Here is a 19,946-nt window from a genome sequence, read left to right as displayed (position 1 = left end):
TGGACCTTTTTATCTGAAGCTTTCTCAGTTTCCCTAATGTATGGATACTCTGTCTAGTGGAGGCTTGATGTGTTCCTCATAAGAAACAAGGAGAAAAGGGCAGATGCTGCCTTTATTTCTATCACACCTTCACTGACAGATTTTCTCTTCTTCCAGTTAGTCCTCAATTGAATGATACTACTTTTGTGCATTATTTGTACTTTTTTTCTTAGTTCTTTTTCAACTTGAGGTTGCCATCCTCTAATTCTAGTCTAATTCATCATCCTACCTCATACATATCCCTGATTCCAGCCCCAATGGGTTGTTCTTTTTCTACTGGTTATCAAAGACAATATCACTGTACATTTTTTTCCCCTGCAAACATTTCAAGACCCATTTTAAACCTGTTTATAGCTTTTTGGCACTACTTCTACTGAAAGAACGCTGTTCAAATAACAAAAATTTTTTATCAGATTGTCAGGTTAATTTACATGTATTGTATCTATACCTACTTATTCTTTTAAGGCTCTGCCTTAAGGAGTTCTTCTGCCCTTCTGACATGTGCAGAGAGAAAAATGCAGTCTGCATTTGGGTATCTGTATGTATTCTTGTTCAATGTGTTTATCACACATGTAACACAGCAGGATCTTAAGGGTTATTTACAAAACATATTGGCAAGTCCCTAGACCACTGGAAGTAGCTGATCAACATGTGTACTTCAGTTTTCTGCTGAAGGAGAGAGATACTTGAGACAGTGATCCACAAAAACGCGAGTCTTTTAAATACAGCCTTTCTCTGGGGTGAGTAACAGCACTGAAACTTCTGTAGGATCTCTGGTGAGTTTCTTAAAGCTCCCTGAAACGCCTTCAGGAAGATTGAAAGTCTATGCAAAACCTTGGAATGTTTCATTGAATAATTACCAAAATTCCTGACAGTAGGTGGTCAAAAACTTCTATAGGTCTTAGTCTAATCCAGGAGAAAGGACAGTAGGAGAAAGTGCTCTTCTTATTGAGAATCTTTTCTTCAGCTTGAATTGTGTGTTCTCCTACTCCTTTATGGGAAATATATTATTACTGCCCCTGAGATGGTTTGTGACAAAGCAAAAAGGTTTTTTCTTTTCCTTCCTTCTTTGAAGATTTGTTAATGAAAGTGGTATAGTATTGGTTGAGAGGGATGTCTGGAGTCATTTCATCTAACCTTCCACTTAAAGCAAGGCCAGCTTGGAACAGGTTCTTATAAGCCTTGTCCAGTTCATTTGTTAATAATGTGTAAGGATAGAGATTCCACCACCTTTCTGGGCAGCTTGCTTTAATGTTTGGTTGACAAAAATTTTTTTTTCATAATATGTAACTAGAATATCCTATGTTCCAACATATCTATTGCCTGCAATTCACAATGGTCCTCTAATTTGTGTGTGTCTGTCTTCTTTCTATCTATCCATTAGATATCTGAGATGGCAGCAAGATCTCCCTGTACCTTTTCTTCCAGAGAACAAACCTGCGTCTCTGCCTTTTCTCGATATCATGTTCCAGCCCCTTTGTTACTTTGTTCACTCCCGACTTGCTCCAGGACGTCAGTGTCTATCTGGGACTAAGAAGCCCAAAAGAGGACACACTACTCTAGATAATTATGGTGCAGCAAAGTATCACAATCATCTGTTTTTGACAACAGTCTGCCTAGAGAAGATTTTAAAAACAAATATGTAAAAATATAACACTCTTGATTCTTTATTGTGAATTTAAAATATATATTTAGATATTTTCTTAATAGTTCATTTATTTTGAGCTGTAGCTGTCTAAGAAAATACTAGTATTATCTCTTCCTCCTACTTCTTCTCTTTTCAAGGAATTTTAATTTCTTGCTTCATCAAAACCAACAATCCATCACAGCTTCCAGACTTAAAATGCCTGCTTTTATGTTTTAGTTTTTTTAAATTTAGTTGTATTTCCTTGCTTCAGAGTTTAAGCTAAGACAGGCAGATATGAATGTTCTTACAGGGATTTTGCTAAAAACACATTATTAAACTGAATTGTAAACATCTTATCTTTTCAGCTTCTTTTCTAGCTTAGTACCAAGGTCAGTTGTTTTGAACATGGTGAATGAAAAATCTTTTTTCATCTAAAGTTCATACTGATGCAACTTTTTTTGTAAACTCGGTGAAGGGAGTATGATCCTTGTGTCAGTGGAAAAATTTCAGTGAAATCTTCAGTATGGAGTTGCTTTCTTTTGAACTACAATTACAAAGCCATTAAGAATTCCTGTGTGTTATTATGGTTAGGAAATAGCTTTGGATTTGATGATTCATTTATTCAGTTCTCCTGTGTATTATTGAAAGTACTGTAGAAATTAACTGTGAATGCCTAACAAACTGGTACTTGTGTAATGTCCTGACTTTTTCAATGATAAGAGTTCTCATATGTTGCATTTACTAGAAATTGGGTGTGTTCTAGCCTTTTGTACTCTGAAAATATTCACTAAATTTGGGTCAAATATGGGGGCTGGGGGTGGTGCTTCTTTCTCCTTTCTATTTCATTGAAGACTCAGAAAGCATTAATGCCTCTCTCCCACTCCTGCTCCATGTGTCAAGCAACTTAACATTGCCTTTGTTTTCTGAACTATTGAAAAGGAAAAATTGGAAGTTTTGTTTCTCTTTGGGACTACTTCTTTCTGTTTCATCCTTGAGTTTTAGTTTTAGTCATGAGAGAGGTTGGGCCTTTTCAATTCTGCAAGGCAATACACTGGTAACCTCCGGTCCCTGATAAGCTGTTAGAAACAAGGGAAAGTTGATGGTGTCTCTGTACTTTTTACTAACAGAAGCAGGAAATCACTGTAGAGGCTCTCTAATGTTTCATCCCCTGACCTTGCTCATGTAAACAGGATTTGGAGGAAGCAAAGCAATGTGCTGTAATCTGGAAGTCAGAATGTCTGTGCTAGCTGGGAGATGTTTGCTGTTCTTTCTCTTCCAGTGCCATTTAACACTAAAACCAAGACATTCTTATTGTTCATTTACAGTACAACTCCTGCCAAGTTAAGACTTGGTTAATTACTGAGTAAGGAAAGATAAGGATTGTTTCTGTTTGGAGCAAAAAGAACATACTAAGTTTTAAAATAGAAAGTTTGTGTACTGCATTTGTAGTAGGTGTCTTGAGGCAAAAGTAGAAGTATCTGTACTCTCAATTTGTTCAGTACACATCGCTTTCGCAGTTAGTGTTTCAGGGTTTAGGTGTTTTTGATACGCTTTTCTCTGCCTTTGTTTTGAATTTTTAAAAAGCACCAAAAAGCCAACAAAGCTCCACAATCAAAAAACACCCCATGTATTTGGAAAGACAGCGATGATGAATGAAAAATTTGCATGTATTCTTCCATTTCTGCATACATGAAGGCTTAGTCAACTCTTCTTCCTCATGGAAACTTGCTTGGAAAAGCTCTTGCAGTAATGTCTCTTCCTTGTTCCTTAACGTAACTCCAGAATCCAGTAGGAGAGGATGACAATAGAAATTGTATCTTAAAAACTAATTTTTAAGACACTTCATGTTTTCCTTAACATGCAACTTCAAATTTTTTCTGATTTGCATCCTTTCCTAGCTTCAGCCTTACAAGAAATAAACACCAACTGTCTTCAGTGAGGTTAAGGGGAGGGTAAAAGGAAGAAAGGAAGTAATGGCAATTTTATGCATAGATCATCTCCTCTGGGGCCTAAGTCAAATTCAGAAGGGAACAGCTGGTAGAACAAAACTCATATGTCACTTCATTGTGCAGAGTAGTTACCTTTGCTGTTTTTTATAGATCATTTGAAAGCACAACAAACAGCTTTCTGTAGTTCATGGATATCAACTTTCCCAAATGTTCTCAGACAAAAACTCTGATCATTACATGGTATGCATACATTTTTCTATACCAAAGAAAAGTTCCAGCAGTATTCCCTTTGAAACAAAGACTGGAATCACTGCCCCACTTGTGTTCCTTGTCCAAAACTCCGTTGCCAATTAGACTGAGCTCTGCACTGGGGAGTGATCCCACGGGTAAAAGGGCTTTGATAAGAATTGACAGTTCCCAGCCTCTTCCATCACCTTACCTTCTTTGTTCCCAGACAGGGAAATAAGAAAGTCCACTCCCTGAATAGCTATGAACTTTTTTTGTTTGCTGCCATTCTTCTGATTACCAGTAAATGCTTATTTGAATTGTCAACTCCCTGAACTCCCAATGACAAACAGAATTCAATTAAGAAATAGTGTGAAGAGATCCTGTGTCTCCAAAGTTTTGAGCTAAAGTCATCTGCACCTTTTTCATAGATGAGCATACCAAAAAACTCTCAAACAGGCTCTGAATGGCTCATGCCATTATACAAACACAGAATAAATACTGTAAATTCAGAGGAAGTCTGAAGTGTTCAGTGCAGCAGAATAAAAATAAGAACTGTGCTTTTGTGTCTTTGCAAATGAATCCCCCTCTGTCCAGTCTTGCTTTTAGACAGGCAATTTTTGGTGTCATCTTGGCTTATAGTACACTTTAAACAGACCTTTCTACTCTTTGCATGCTAGGCAGGTAGAATGTGTGGGGCTGGTGCAAAACGGTAGGCTGCCTTCTCCCCAGAACTCTGCAGCTAAACATGTTCAGCTGCTTTCAGAGAAGGAATGTCTCCCATTCCCCCCCAAAGGCTATTCCTAATCCATTTGGAATCAGCATGAAGCAGTAGAGACAGCTTTTTCTCTTGCCCAGCTAAGAGCCTTCTAAAGAAGCTATGGTGTATATGAACAAAATGACTCATCACAAATGCAGAAAAGATGAAGTGTTTTGCATATTGAACAGTGAATTTCTAAACTTGCATTTTGAGCTGCTGTAGATGTCTAGGCATGTTTAAACAGATTTGTGTGCATAACCTTAAAATTAGTATGCTTTGATACCACTAGCATCAAATAAAGCTTAAGGATCAAATGCTTAAAGGTGAACCCAACACATGTCATAAAAGAGGGTTGTGATCCAAATGATCCTTGCATTTTTTGGTGATGCTATTCTAACACAGCATGTAACTGTTTACAAGGAGAGAACAGGAAGTATGTTGTGCCTCTACATAATTAAGTAATAATACGTGTCCTGATGTTCCTTAATGATCTTGATTATATTCTCTGAGTTAGCTGGAGAGAAAGTCAGGTTTTTATTGGAGACCAAGTTCTGAATTTGGGCGCTAGAGAGTGCAAGAATATAATACTTCCTATCTGATTTTTAGCCTGCTTTCCTGAGGAAATGAACTTTATGAGATTGTACTGTTTATTTGTCTGTCACTGTTCTGTCTCCCTAATAATTTTATAATAAAATAATTGGTGGATTGTTTTTTTTAATGAAATTTGGAAATAAGCAGTTAGAATAAGGAAACATATTAGTGCTATCACTTAAGAAAAAGTCAGTGGATGTGATAGTGGAATAGGCATGAAGTAGCTACTGGTGACCCACCCTGTAACAGTGTCTCAACACATATGGAGGGAGCTTGAGTTCCTATAGAACAGGAAGCCCAGGAGAGGGACCTAACAAGAAAAAATTGTGCACACATAAATATTTTAAAGAAGACAGGCCTTTTAAAACTGGCAAAATTTTACTTTGTGTAGGGCCTTTCTCAGGGCAGCTGTGTTTCAGGAATGTTTTTCAAGTTGATCCATGTGTGTATATTGTTTCTTTAGCACATTTGCACATTTCTGGGAACTGGAGGGATGGAAGTTCCAGGTATTATTTCTCTCTCAGTTTCCTGAGGTACTGTACATGTACGCTGTGACCTTGTCTGCTCAAGCAGTGTTTTCCTCTGCTTTGACTGGAAATCTAAGCTGTAGTCACAGTTCTCACAGCTGATTCTGCGGCATGCAGAAAATGCCCGACAGCTATCAGCCCACATATCCAATAACAACTGGTTCCTTCCTCTTCCTGGGGAAGAGTAACATCCTCTGAGAAGAAGTGTCCCCTGAGGAATGCAGGAACAGCAGCAAGCCTTTCACACAGGAAATTACTGCTATAGCACTTGTAGAAAAGTGTTTCTGTCACTTGGATTGTCAGTCTGTAATGAGCTTCCTGCTGACCTAGATGATGATTTACTACTGATCTAAATGCCATTTGTGAGTCATTTAGCTTCATGGAAGTTAATGAAGTTATCATTTAGTGGTTCTGTTACCCTGCAAGCACCTAGTTTAACTTTTTTTATGCAGTAGTACAAATAAAGTTTTCAACTTATTATTCACAGGACTTTAATAATTCTGAGACTGCATTCCCTTGCTTTTTACTCCCATAAAATGTGCAAAGTTTAGCTCACAATGTGCATTTCTTAGAGAAGGCTGCAAGATTTTAAGTTGCATAATAAAACTGAGCTACAGATCAAGTATGTCAGATAACAAGACTGTAAAACTAAAATACTGCCCTTGAATTACGCTTTGTTCAAATACAACTGGAGTATAAATTTAGCACAGCATGCTGGCAACTGTGGTAGAAACTTGACTGAAATTTATATATAATTTATTTATATGTAAAACCCCTATGTTATTCAAAATTGTTAAAGCAAGTTTGTTATAAAAGCAAACACTTGAATACTGCTTCAAAAATTTTTTTTTCCTAAATGACAGTGCTTAAACAAGTGCTAGCAAATTCTATTTATCACTTAGATTAGAGTGATATCTAAACCCAGAGGATGCTTTCTGACTAAAAGCTTGTTTGAGTGTTTTCCAAATATATGAGTTGTTCCAATACAACACATCTCTCCTTGAAGCCATGCTGCATTACTGTCAAGTTTGCAGTAAGAGATGTAGTTACTTGCTTAATGTGAGATAATGGAAACACTGAATCACATCCAAAGATTACATAGGTTGCTTAAAACAAGTCTGCAAAAAATTAGACTTTTCAAATAAAATTCAGAAACTAAGGAAAAAAGATTTTCTTCAGCAGATAGGTGTTTGATGTAGAAAAACATCTTGGCTTGTATCTTGCACCAAAACAGTGTGGGGGTTAGAAATTAGGTAGAACAATGCTAAAGGATGATTTCACAGTAATTTCAACTTAATGACTGTTTTTATCTAGTTAATTTCATCCATGTCAATTCCCTGATCTGTTCAGCTGTCCAAACACTAATAGGAGCACAAAGGAAATGATGAGAAAAAATGATTTAGAGATGGAGTAGATCAGAGCTGGCTGTAACCTAAGTGTATTGACTGATGTCTGTGGAGTTATGTATCCAGCGTGATTGTGCTGTAATACAAACAGGTGTGTTACATGCATGCAACAGCTGAATATTTTTCTTAAGTTGCAGTGGAAAAAAATAGGAGGAATGGAGGTGGTAGTAATGGTTTCCTTTTGTTCAGGAAGTACATATGTTGGATTCAATTATTTTTTTTCAGACTGAGAGGATTCAGATTTCTTCTGTCTGTATGGCTGTAATGTAAACAGAGACTGAGACTGAATGGGGGCAGCTCCATCCTTTTTGCTTGAATTTGAAGCATTGTAAAGTAAAAGCTGAGAGTATATGAAATCAGAGGAAAGCAAGTGAGAAACATTCTATGGTTAGTACTTCTGGAAGAGGAACACTGGATTCTGTTGTATTTTGCAATAAAAAATATTTGGGGAAAAAAATGAGTAGCTCTGTGGGTGACACCATCAGTGGAGGACTCATTACTGCTCTGAAGAGTTGGCTGGTTGGGTTTGGGCTTGTTCTTTTTTTTCTCTGTATCCCCTGACATGTGGTACTCTGGGTGTAGCAGTTAGGGTTGGTTGAAGGAGGGAGGTGGGGAGGGGAGAGATGCTGTCCTCTGGCATGTTCTTACTGCATGGGTATTTCCTGTGCACCGAAGTGTGAGTTCCACTCTGCATGTTAGATCCTGAAATGAAGGCATTGCAATGCAACTCTGAGTTAAATATTGCAGTATTTTTATTGTAAAGGAAGACTGCTTACTTGCATCAGAGATTTGAAAGAGTTGCTTCATCCTTAAGCTGTTCTTAGATTAACCAGTATCAAGTGTTCCTCAAGGAAAAGGTTACTCTTCCAGGATGTTCCCTCGTTCCTTATGTCTCTTAGGAAAGGAATTCCATATCCATACTTCCAATTTTCGCTAGTGTAGTGCAATAGTACAATATTATTTGCTTAGCAGATTGAGTTAGTTGCATGTAAGATACTGTAATTCTTCACTCAGTAACCTTATCATAAAGGCTTATAATTTTGTCCAGTAGTGTGTCATTGTAGGTCTTTTCAACACCACTGCTTTCTGTAGTGTATTCTTCTCTGATGCCTTGCATAAAGTTGCATTTTGACAGTTGAATGAAGTCAGAATGCCAAGTCACCCTGTTTTAATTGTTTACAAGGTGCCTTTTTTGTCACCTGTAAACTTGATTTTCCAGATAGCTGGTATGTTTTGTATGGGACTAAAACAAGAGCAGGTTTCAATGGAGTTACTAAAACCAGCATAATTCTGCAGTGTCTTTCTGTTTTAACTGTTTTTACAGATACACTAACAAGATAATTGAGTTCATGATGCATTACAACCTAAAATGCATTAATAAATTTGTAGCATGCATATTATGGATATTAAAAAAAGATGTTTTTATCAGTAACAATTTGACTGAACATTTCGTTAGAGAGGTCTTCAGTTTGATAAACCATTTATTTTTTGTCCCTCAAACTGTATTGACGTTAAGCCTTAAATATTTGCACTATATGTCCTAAGTCAATGTTTTAGTTGAGTTTTTGGCTTTTTCCTGACACAGTTCTCATGCTGACTGTGACCTGTGACCATGCAATTCTCCTGTTTATCCTTTGTGATTACTGATGGAATTTAATCTTCCCCACACCCCTGCTATTTTCTCCATTATTGCAGGATATATTAAAAATCAGTATCATTATCTGACTTGTGAAGTCATTTCCAAACCAATAGTCTTTTTTGCTGTGGTTGGAGTAGAAAGTATTTTGCCAGAAATACAACATTTATTATCTTCTGAAATGGAAGATAAAAATACCCCATTAAACACATTAAAAATATGCATAATGCTTTAACATCTTTAGCTAATAAGTATGCTGTTGCTGGGGCTTCTTTTGTTTCTGATACTTTTAAAGTACAAATAATCCTTGAGTTACAGAAATTATTTTTCAAAAGTGAAACAGGCCTGTCAGACCACTCCAAAGTTAACATTTCTTGGATATTTGTATGTAATTTTCAAATTTCTCAGTTTCTGCTGTTCCCTAATTTGATTCCTATGACAGTGAATTGTAAAACTCAACTGACTTAAGTGCAAAGTTGTTCTGGTGCTACCAAAGCATTTTTTTACAATCCCACCACTGAACAAAGCAGGACTGAATATTATTTTTACCTTGACAAATGGGACAGCTTATCCAAATCTTCTGAATATTTACTAATGCTGAGCGCTGAAATAGCTCAGGATGGACTTTTGCTACTTTCTCCAGGTATTTTGTGAAATATAATAAAAGCACATAAATTTGGCTTTTCAATCAAAATTTTGAAGCTTCATTTTATCCTTATGGGAGTATTTTTGTGGCAGTATTGTTAAAATGTTTGAAGGTTTTTGAAACCTTCACCATCCACTATAGGGATGGTAACATTTCATTAACAAAAACCTTGTAAAATGCTGAAGAACCGTGTTTCTTCTGTTACACAGTAAAATATATTTTTCGTGGCTATAGTCAGAGGATTTCAGTTTCAAGCTATGAAATATAGGACTGTTTTTTTTTCTTTTGCAGATAGTAGTATCTGTCTCTTTGGCAAAGTGTTCAAGCAGTTGTGCTGGACCTGTTGGATTTAACTTTGGAGTCTGCTATGCTGGATTGCTAACTTAATTTCAAATGCTTTTAAGTCTTTGATATTTTCCTGTAAGTAATTTGTATTAGAGGAGATTTGACACTTGCTTCTATGGAGTAAACAAACTCCGTGGTATTGTCGGTAGCCACCTGGTCAAGTGGTATAACCACCTGTGGTTACTGCTGCTCTGAAAGGAAATGAAAGCTGCTAGATCTCAGCTAGGAAGAGATTTCTCTGTGAAACCTTTGTGTGGACATCCTGCCCCCATAGCATCCCCTAACAGGAGGCAATTTAGGTTTGTCTGTGCAACAAAGTTTTGTTATGACACAAGTTATGTTGATACGAGGTAGCAAAATAAGAAAATTCGTACCATAGCACTGACGCTTATCCTGACAAAACCATTGATACAGATGCAGCTCTGGTGGCAGAAGTTTCTTTATCCTGACAAAACCATTGATACAGATACAGCTCTGGTGGCAGAAGTTTCTTTTAGCTTTGCATATAACTTTGAAAGCAAATTGTGTGTAGATATGCATATAAATACACAGTTATGTAGGGCTGGCAAAGAGCTCCAATGTGTTCCTGCAGCAGGGGCCCTGCTACAGTGCCAGTGCATGGAGGGAGGCTCTGCAGCACAGGCAGCCCTGCCCTGCGCCAGCCTCCTGCTCTTGGGGAGCACCAGACCCCTGCTGGAGCCCAGGGACTGCAGCCCTTCTCAGCTTTCTGCAGGGCTGAGGAGAACATTATTCACAGCCTTCAGTTCTTGTTCTGGCAGAACCTGTCTATTTTGGATTTTTTGTCTATTCAGAAATTTTTCTGTCCATTCTTATTGAGAAGTGGGGTTTAAGACAGAAGTGTACTCCTTTAGTTCTTCTCATTTACATACAGTGTAAGTTGTTCACGACTAGTTTTGGCCCAACAGCTTAAGTATGAAAGCCTTGCCTAGGAGAAATCAATTGCATGTTGTAAAGTATATTCTTTTATTTTTTTCTCAGGAGTAAACATGCCTTCAAGAACAAGAAATTCCTCTGGGTTTGTTGATCAACCTCTTTTCACTGTAAATTCATGTTGAATATGGATATACTAGGTGACTTTGAATGAGATAGAGGAAGTGCTGTCCTTTATATATAATTTAAGACACTGTACAACAAACCCACTGCTGCCAGGTATTGTTTCTTTGTAAAGCTCAGTTAGACTTTTCTAGCTAGGTATTGGTCTAAAGGCTTTGATTCAGGTTTTTTAGGTAGGGGAAAGAGGACAGAAAGGAGTCATGAGTAGGCAAGCCAGAAGAATGGCTGTCATATCTCTGATCAGATATGTTCCTGGTGAGGATGCTCTACTCTCACACCCTGCCTCCTTCCTCCCAAGTACTTGATGCCCTCTGTGAACCCCCACAATCTGCTATTTCAAGTACAAGGAGTTTTCCCAGGTGCTATATACCTTTGTTTTTATTCATTAACATTTGTTTAAAAAACTCTTGAGTTTTTATAACTTATGAAAGTGTTTGAGTATTGTCTTCCTGAACTGTTACATTAGAATTGACTTCCTGACAGGGGATTCTCACCTTTGGAAATTCAACCTCCAATGCTTTCTGCTTGGGTTGTTTTGTATATTCATGATATGCTTTGGGGTTTATTTAATTGTTTTGTTGGGGGCTTTTTTTGTTTGTTTCTTTGTTGTTTTGTGGGGTTTTTTTGTTCAGTTGGTTTTTAATTATCAATTCCTAACTTTTCACCCGTATTGCTTATTTTTTGGGAGGAAATCCTTAGCTTTTTCTAAGAGTTTAAACTGATGCAGACTCTGTACAGGGTACTGTTAATGTTAGAAATTAACATCAATGAGCAAATTAGAAAGAAAAAATCACCTGGTTTTAAGTAAAGTTTATGACTGATGATCTGAGAGTTTAGAAAGATGTATTTCAGGAATATTATTTATTTCTAACTGGATGCATTCCAATATCTATAGACTTTTAAGAGGTTTTTATTATGGAAATAGAAATAATTTTTTTTATATTTCTTGGAGAAAACAAGGCTTATTCTGTGTTCATTTTCAGTGCTTTCTTGACTTGGATGGAGTACAGAGGAAAATATTTTTGTTCTGTACTGGATTTTGTATATGTGGAATCATAAAATACTGAGTGCATTAGATCTACTCTGTTTTGCAGGGTTTTCTCAAACCAGAAGCAGCACTCTGGGGAAAAGATGACATAAGAAAACTATGTAGTCAGTTTCTCACTATGTGTGTGAAAGGATGCTTGTAAAATGTGATGTAATTTCTTTGTCTAGAGCTTTCAGGATATCTTGAGATGTGCCTATGGACAGGGGAGTTTATTATTTCATGCTGTCACAGGATTACTAAATTCAATATAGCTCTCATCCTGATAGAAATAAATAAATCTGATTAATCAGACCATAGCTGTATGTGCATCAGGATTTCAGTTAATTTTTTTGTGCAGATAATAAAATAAAAAACCCTACCAAAGTAAGCTACAAGTTCTCATTGCTTTTTACTGGCCTTCTGGCCTCTATAAAATCAGTTAGCTTTGAATTTGCTATTTTCAAGACTTAAAATGTTATGCTCTTCCATCTAAGGTGGAAGTGCCTGTTTTGCTGAAGTCTGATAGTTTGGCCTGTTTTATTGGCCATGAGTTTGTAACCTGGTACCACTGCTTGTGATCAGGCTCTAAACTGAAGGGTGTGCTACCTTCAGGGGTCCTTCAAGGTATTTCCATGTCAGACTGGATGTGATGCACTTCCTTTAAGTGCACTTTAAATTTTTTATTTCGGCTTGGGCATTTTTTTAAAAGCTGGAAAAGACTCTGATGTGTAAGATGACATGAAAGACTTTGATTGAAGTGTGCGAGTCTGTGTTACAAGTTCTGAAAGCAGACTGTTCAAGCTTCAAGCTAGAAATGCTTAGTAGAACTTTGCTCTGGATGCACCACATAGTTTATCTGTATTTTACTGCTTGAATGCACAACTTCATTAAAATTTGCAAATAAATGATTCCAGAGATACCTCATCAGATGACATGGGGCAGAAAGCCACAGTTGGCACATGGCAAGTTGTTGCTGTGCTGATTCATGTGCGTGCAAGACGAGAGGAAACGAAGAGTGCTGTCATCAGCTGAAACTACAGGGAAGTTTTCTTCAGTAGGAGCTGATAAAACAGATTGTGATTTAACATACTCAGTGTTCGACTAATAGATCAGAGAGCTGTTTTATGTGGATCACTCATTGACTGAAAAAAATAATTCCAAAGCAGTCGAAGCGATCTGTGAGTAATTATATCCTACAAAAAAACCCCAACCCTCTAAAAATCAACAATAAAACCCCAACAACAAAACAAAACAAACAAAAAAAAAAAAAAAAACAAACAAAAAAGAAACCCCAAAAAAACCCCCAAAAGCCCCCCCCAAAAAAAAAAAAAAGAAAAAATAACTCTTGAATGGTTAAATTTAGCATTTCCACAGTGAACCATTTTTTTATGAGGGTAGGTTCACAAGAGGAGGAAAAAAGTAGTGATAACAATAGTGCTATTTCTCCTGAAAATTTCCCATGATTTCAAATAACCAAAAGACACAGGAATTCAACATCTGGTAAGGTGGGACACTACTCTGTTATACCTTTGCTCTTTGATCTGTTTAAGCTTAATGTCCTACTAATGACTAATTATTTGTAGTTGTTTTAATCACAGTATCAGAAATATTTTACTAGTAGTAGGCAAATGTACCATGTGTTCAAAATTTAAAGGTTTCTTTTTAAAAAGTGGACCATGCCAATTTTTGTGATTCATTAGGAACCTTACCAATGTCACTTTTTTATAAGCCCATCTTAATTATAAGATCTCTAAGATATGCTTTTAGAAACTCTGGTCTGTAGTTTCCAAATTTGGAGCTCATAGAGGATGGAAGCCTGTTGATAGGCAATTGTGTGAGAGAGACTTGGATTTTTTTATTTCTTATTTCCCTGGAGGGATTTTTTTTTTTTTTTTTTATTTCTATAAATAAAACTGCTCAGGCATCCTTATATATGGATGAGTTTTACTCAGATTCTATTCTTAACAGTTATGAAGCAAATGGAGACTGGATGCAGTGTTTGTGTCTATGGGCTGTGTGAATGTTTCATGGGAAAACGTTTGGGAACAGGCAGAGGTGATAAGGTTATGTGTAAGGATTTCTCACAAATTGATCAAGTACCACCCACAGAGTTTTGGCTATTTTGCTTAACGGAAAACAAAGATGAGCAATTATGGTTTGCTGTTTGTGACATCATTTTATAAGCTAAATTTAATTTTCTGCTGAACATCCGCTGGTAATGTCATGGTAATAACTTCCTATTGATTAATTAAATCTGTTCCTTCTCCTCCTTATTTGTAACTTGCATGAAGTTGCCCAAATGTGAGTTTATGTTATTACTAATGGTCTGTGATTGGAAACACAGTACACATTTCAATTTTCTTCTTTGCTTTGCTCAGAAGTAACAACTTAAAATTGATTGCCTTATTAAAATTTATTCTCTCAAAATAAGCTATAGCTCTGATGACTCTTAGAATTGTTTGGGTTTTTTTTTAATATGAGACATTTTTACTACATTGCTGGTGACATACAGAATTGTTGAATTCTGAAATGGGGCTAATTTGAAGGAAAGACAACATTTAATTCTTGACACTTTTCATTTGAAATAGACTTTGAGTAGAAAGACTTTCTTTAAAAGGAACTTAATGTAAAGTGAAATGTTGTGCTGAATAAAAGTGTTGGACATGAACTAACTGGTATCCAAAAGTAAAGAAAATCTTTTGAGACTAGTGTCACTCCTTTGCAGCAAGGTTTTGGCATTTGAGTGTCGTGTTAGATTTCAGCCATTTTGGACCCTTTGCTGAGCTGGAGGAGATTGTAAAGCTCGATATTAGGAAATGTTAAAATATAAAGCAGATAACCGTAAAATTATAGCAACATACTTGATGTCTGACAGTGTTTAAAAAAGTATCTGTAAATTTCCAGAATATGATAAAAAAAATCATTTTGGACACAAGTTAGATAAGTTGAAAATTTGAAATTGTCTTTTTTCATTTCCCTTACAAATTTTGAAAGCTCAGTTATTTGCTTATCTTGTTTGAGTTTTGACAAACATCAAGGTCTTTGCTTTACTTCTGTAAATGCTTTTATGTTGTATTGTGCTTCTAAGTCTTTGAATGTGTAACAGAAAAATCTCAATTTGCTGCTTAACCCAGTAAATTACAAAAGGACTTTTCCATTACTCTGACCTGCAATGCTGGTGGCAGTTTACTGAGATACAAAACATTCTTTCATAGTCTATTTGTCTGATATATTGAAGTTTGGATCAATTTTACTGTAGGAAAAAAGTGGTAAGACTTTCAGTAGCTTAGCATTTGCTCTCTTTACTGAATTGATAGCTTTCCTCCTTGGGTTGAAATAATCTCTCTTACTTCAGACCTTTATTGGCAATGCTGCAATGAAAGCAATCAGTGGAAGTGATGTCAGTGAATACCATGGCACTATCAAACCTTGAGATGGCTCTGGCTTTGTAGCATTGTTAGTAAAGGTGTGAAATCCATCCCTGGGTGTGTGCCCCCATCTCTACTAACGTCATGCTCTGCACTTCATGGGTTCTAGCCTGGGAGCTTGAGACCTGTCCTTGCAGAATGTGACTGTACAGTTGAACTTTTAACCCAGAGAGGCTTGTAAGACTTTCTTCTTTGCTCTCTTACCACAGTCTCTGCTTTCAGCTGCTTCCCACCACACAGGACTGTGCAGGATGGCACTGAAGACAGGAATGTTATTGTGGATAATGTAGCAGTATAAGTTCACAATAATATTGATATGATTTAGTATTACTTAAATTTAAAATTGTTACATTATCATCGTGGCAGTATTCAATCCATCAGTCTCTAATCCTTCATGATTCAAAGGCAGGGTCAACTACATGTAAATCATTCTTGACAGAAGCTCATCAACGTACCTAGGTGATCTTGTAAAAGTGTGCTAATAATTCTGGCTAGCAATTTACATTCTACAAGATTATTTTAGAGACTTAGGAGATTTTTTTTAATGTTTGACATGATTTTAATACCTTCTCTTTTGAAAATCTGTTGAGCCTTACAATATAAATATATTTTGGGCACATTGTAAATACTGTGTATTTTAAATACATCAGGTGAGACTAAAATTTCCCCTTTGCATAGCTAATGGATATTTTCGTGGGCTATCAATAAATTCCAGAGAAATAGTTTAGTTGTAACCATTTAAAAGGTTTATTTTGTAAATATAGATACATCAAATGTAATTAGAAATACAACAATTTATTTTAGTGTATAAGTAAACTGAAATTGTCTGAAGACATAAGAAATTGTCACAGAAATCTCAAGAAGTCATTAATTACTCAGGTAAAGTTGTTGTGAAGGACTTCATAATGAATTAGTGATGATTTAACCTTTCATGACTCAAAAATACCATTAAGAATTTCAAGGCACAGACAAAACTAAATTGATGGGGAAGATCATGCTCTCTCACTTAGCCTGATCAAAGTTTACACATCAAAGTTATTTCTCTCAATGTTGCATTGTGTGGATCTTCTCTGTTGTTTCCTTCTCCCATTTTCTGAAGGAATCAATTTTTCCAAAAGTACCATCACTGAACAAACAACTGAAAACTACTTTCTTTTAAAGCTGAAATAAGAGGTTAATTAATACTAAACAAAGGTTTCATATTATGAAGTTGGAAGAAGCACTTGTGGTTGTTTAGTCACATATGGATTTTTCATCCATATGACTACTCTGAGTGAATTTCTTTGTCAGTCAGAGCTATCTTTTTGAAGAAAATGCCCCTCATTAATAGTATTTATTCAAGCTTTATTTCAAGCCCTAGTGGTACAGCACATAGCTCTTGAATCACATGTACCTGAAACATAAAGACTGCTAAGATTTCCCTTATTGCCCTTATTATTAGGTCAGAACAAATTGAAGTGTTATGAATTGGACCTGGTACAAAAAGGAAATCTGAGGGTCCTCGTGTGAATGCATATATATATATATATATGTGTAGGTTATTTTTTAATGAAAAGCCTGACTTTTGGCTATCCTGTCTGTCTTATGATGTGGTTCTACTTAAATGAAGACAAAGGCAGCTGAATCTTCAAATGATGTTCCTGTATTCAAGGGTGTTGGTGAAAGTGAAGAACTGCCGAGTCCCTCTGCTTCTTCCTCAGCAAGAAGTTCAAAAAGGAAGGCAGAGAGTGAGAGTGGGTCAGCTGTGGGACAGCCCAGAGGCATCTCCTCCTCCGTGGACTGTGCTTTGGACCACATTGTGGGGCAGCTGGAGATGTTAACTCTAGTAAGTATGCAATAACAGGTGACACTTGCAGTGCAAACTGACAGTGCTGTCAAAGGGCAACAGTACCCTGGAGTCATGTTCATAAATCAGAACATTAAAGACTGTGGGGTTATTTTGAATAGCTGTATAGTCAAGTGACTGTTTTGGTGTTCTCCTTTCAGAAAATATTGATTGCATGTATTGTGTTTGCCAAAGTGAAAGCTTCCTGGTACATAATCATAAAGATTGTTGCTATATTTTTAACTCTGGGTGAAGGGAATAGCTGTTTTTGAGTAGTGAGATCTAGGGAGTTTTGTCAGGAGCCAGTTGTTTAGCAGACATTCCAGCTGGAACAATCACACACTAACAGGGGATGAACAAAGTAAATTGGCAATGTACCATTAAATCCCTTTCCCAACTTCGTGTGTGAGGTGTTGGCTTAGGTAGGAATCCAAGCAGTGCAGTAAGTCCTTGTGCCAATGAAACTGCACAAATAATCAGTCTCAGTCAGTGACTCTGAGTCACTTGTTTGCAAGTGCTCAATAGATCTTTTTAATCCAGATTTAGTTTATGTTTTCAGATACTTCTTTGTAGTCTGTGATATATTGACATTAAATCACTTCAAAATAGAGCAGCTAAGGTTTTGGTTTTTTTTTTTGTGTTCTTTTGCAATATATATGTTAAGTAGGAAGAAACAAGATTTGGGAAGTATGGAGTCAAGTCATGAGTTGTAAATTATTTGTGTAGTAAGTTGTAAAAGAAACTGCCAGCCTGGGTCCAAAAACCTACTTCTTCCGCTGAAAATAATATCATGGAGAATAAATGCCTTGTAATAGTATATTTTTTTCTCACTTCCTTTTCTTGGGGATGCCTTAAAAGTTTCTTTTAGTTTTTTGAAAGTATCATTTGTGGTTACAGTGATGGCTGTTTTTCTATTGGAATATGGATGCAAACTTTCACGTGGTATTTCAGAGTACTTTACATTATACATGTATGTATTTCTCTTTCTCAGTGAAAATGTTTTGTGAAAACAAAAGCCTTTGGACAATCTCCATGGAGGCAAAGCCATAATTTTTAAATAAAGTTGTAAATAGTGGAATAGCTAAGGAAAAGCCATCTTAAAGTATTTTTTCCTGTTGAGTTAAAATTACTTTTCTTATGTTGCATGCTTTTATAATACTGTGTGAATAATATAAAACAAATTGAAATTATTCTCTTCTTCTTGCAGACTATTTCAATCCTGGAACAACGTCTTACTTCTACGGAAGATAAATTGAAAGAATGCGTAAAAGATCAGCAAAAAATGTTACTTAAGGGAAAACAGAACTAATAAAATAAAGTGAACTGTGTTGATGAGTATGTTTCATAAAATCACAAGGAATGTTTCTTCAATGGATTTTGCTATAAGCAGAATCATCATATGAAAGTAATAAAAATGGAAGAAATTTTTAAAAAATTCAAACATTGGTAGCAAGCAGATATTCTGGTTATCTATTCAATGAAGTGTAACCCAATCAAAACTAGTACTTTCTAAATAATTTCCATTGAACATTCCAGAACTCTTATTTCAACCTAACAAGGTATTTGTAAGGCACTAACCATGTATTTTTAGATGAATAGCAGTTATTATGCAGGTTACCACTGTGCAGATTTTTAAACTCTGTCAATGATTGTGAAAATAATGTTCTTTGTGCTAAGACAACATTACTTAAGCACCTAAATTAAGTAAGATATAGTACAAAAATGCCAGAGGTGTTCTTTGTCCCTTACATATTCTCAAGTGTTTTACCAAAAAGTAGTGTGCTATTCTGTATCTTCTAAACATTTTAGTAATGATTGCAAGAAGATGTAGTGTGAAAACTTTTAGTTACAAATGCAGAAATTAAGTCACTTAAACTTTGAAGCTATAATTGCATCTGTGTGAATCCAGCTGCAAAACATGAGTTTTCATGCACTTGAACACTTCTGCTTATCGTATCCCCATCAAAATTCACTTTTCATATTTACAAAAATAAAAATCAGCTTTATACTTCTGAAGAATATATTTGAAGCAAACACAAAAATATGCAAAATCTAGGTCATAAATACAAAAGATTCTTATCCTATAAGAATGCCCACATGTGCTCAAGCTTTGCTTGCTGTGAATGTACCCCATCAAGTAATGCATGTGAATGCAGGCATAAGTCAGGAAAATCTTTGTAGTGTATGATGATTTGGGTTTTATTTTTAATAAAAGTGCAATTCTTAGAAAGATGATTTTGGGTCTTATTTTTTAATGGAAAACATTTATTTTCTTTATGTCTATCTGTTATGTTTTTAAATGGCAAGGGCAGAACGCCTGTTGTAAATCCACAGTCAAAACTAGGTAATCATGCGTTTCTGTAACTTTACATGTATGTTGAAACAAAAGGACACTTGAAATGGGGAAGCACTTCAATCCAATTCTGCAACTGACTGTATATAGATAAAGCCCATTTCCCAGGCTGAACCTCATTACCATCAGCAGAGCCCAACTTTAGTACACAGGCTTACTGTATAAATATGACTGCAGCTCAGGCCACAGAAACGTGCAGTCAATTTTTCTTGTATAACTTATTTTCTCTCTCAGCATCCACCTTCAGAGAGCTAGATACCACCTCACTCCCTTTGTTAACTCTGATTTTTACCAATAGGTACTCCATATTTGCAGCTCAGTCTTGAGCTCTACTGGTTATGGCAAAGAAGCAGTTTCTTACAAAATTTTTGGATGCCACTGTTTCTAGGCAGCACCCTAACCACAGATTTTTTGTTAAAGAATGGTCATATGTATTCCAGCCTGACCTTTGATTATGCAATTGCTTATACTAATTATACATAACACAA

The 19,946-nt window shown here is 36.1% G+C and overlaps 1 protein-coding gene across 4 annotated transcripts in view; it reads left to right on the top strand.

Annotated features, from left to right (window-relative positions):
* Positions 1-19,337, top strand: part of POC1B (POC1 centriolar protein B) — a 44,838-nt gene extending 25,501 nt beyond the window's left edge. For 2 of the 4 annotated variants that reach the window (XM_041409833.1, XM_041409836.1), the window contains 2 exons: positions 16,890-17,105; positions 18,313-19,337. In XM_041409833.1, coding sequence (XP_041265767.1) covers positions 16,890-17,105; positions 18,313-18,414 — 318 coding nt within the window. In that variant the 3' untranslated portion in view covers positions 18,415-19,337. Of the gene's footprint in view, positions 1-1,423; positions 1,909-16,889; positions 17,106-18,312 lie in introns of those variants that run through there. The other 2 variants (XM_041409835.1, XM_041409837.1) reach the window with 2 other exon arrangements.
* Positions 19,338-19,946: the final 609 nt, after the last annotated feature.

Source organism: Onychostruthus taczanowskii, unplaced genomic scaffold (genome assembly GCF_017590055.1).
Source record: "Onychostruthus taczanowskii isolate IOZ18803 unplaced genomic scaffold, ASM1759005v1 scaffold31, whole genome shotgun sequence".
NCBI lineage: Eukaryota > Metazoa > Chordata > Aves > Passeriformes > Passeridae > Onychostruthus > Onychostruthus taczanowskii.
The sequence above is the reverse complement of the archived record's forward strand: the minus strand, read 5'-3'. Positions and strand labels throughout refer to the sequence as shown.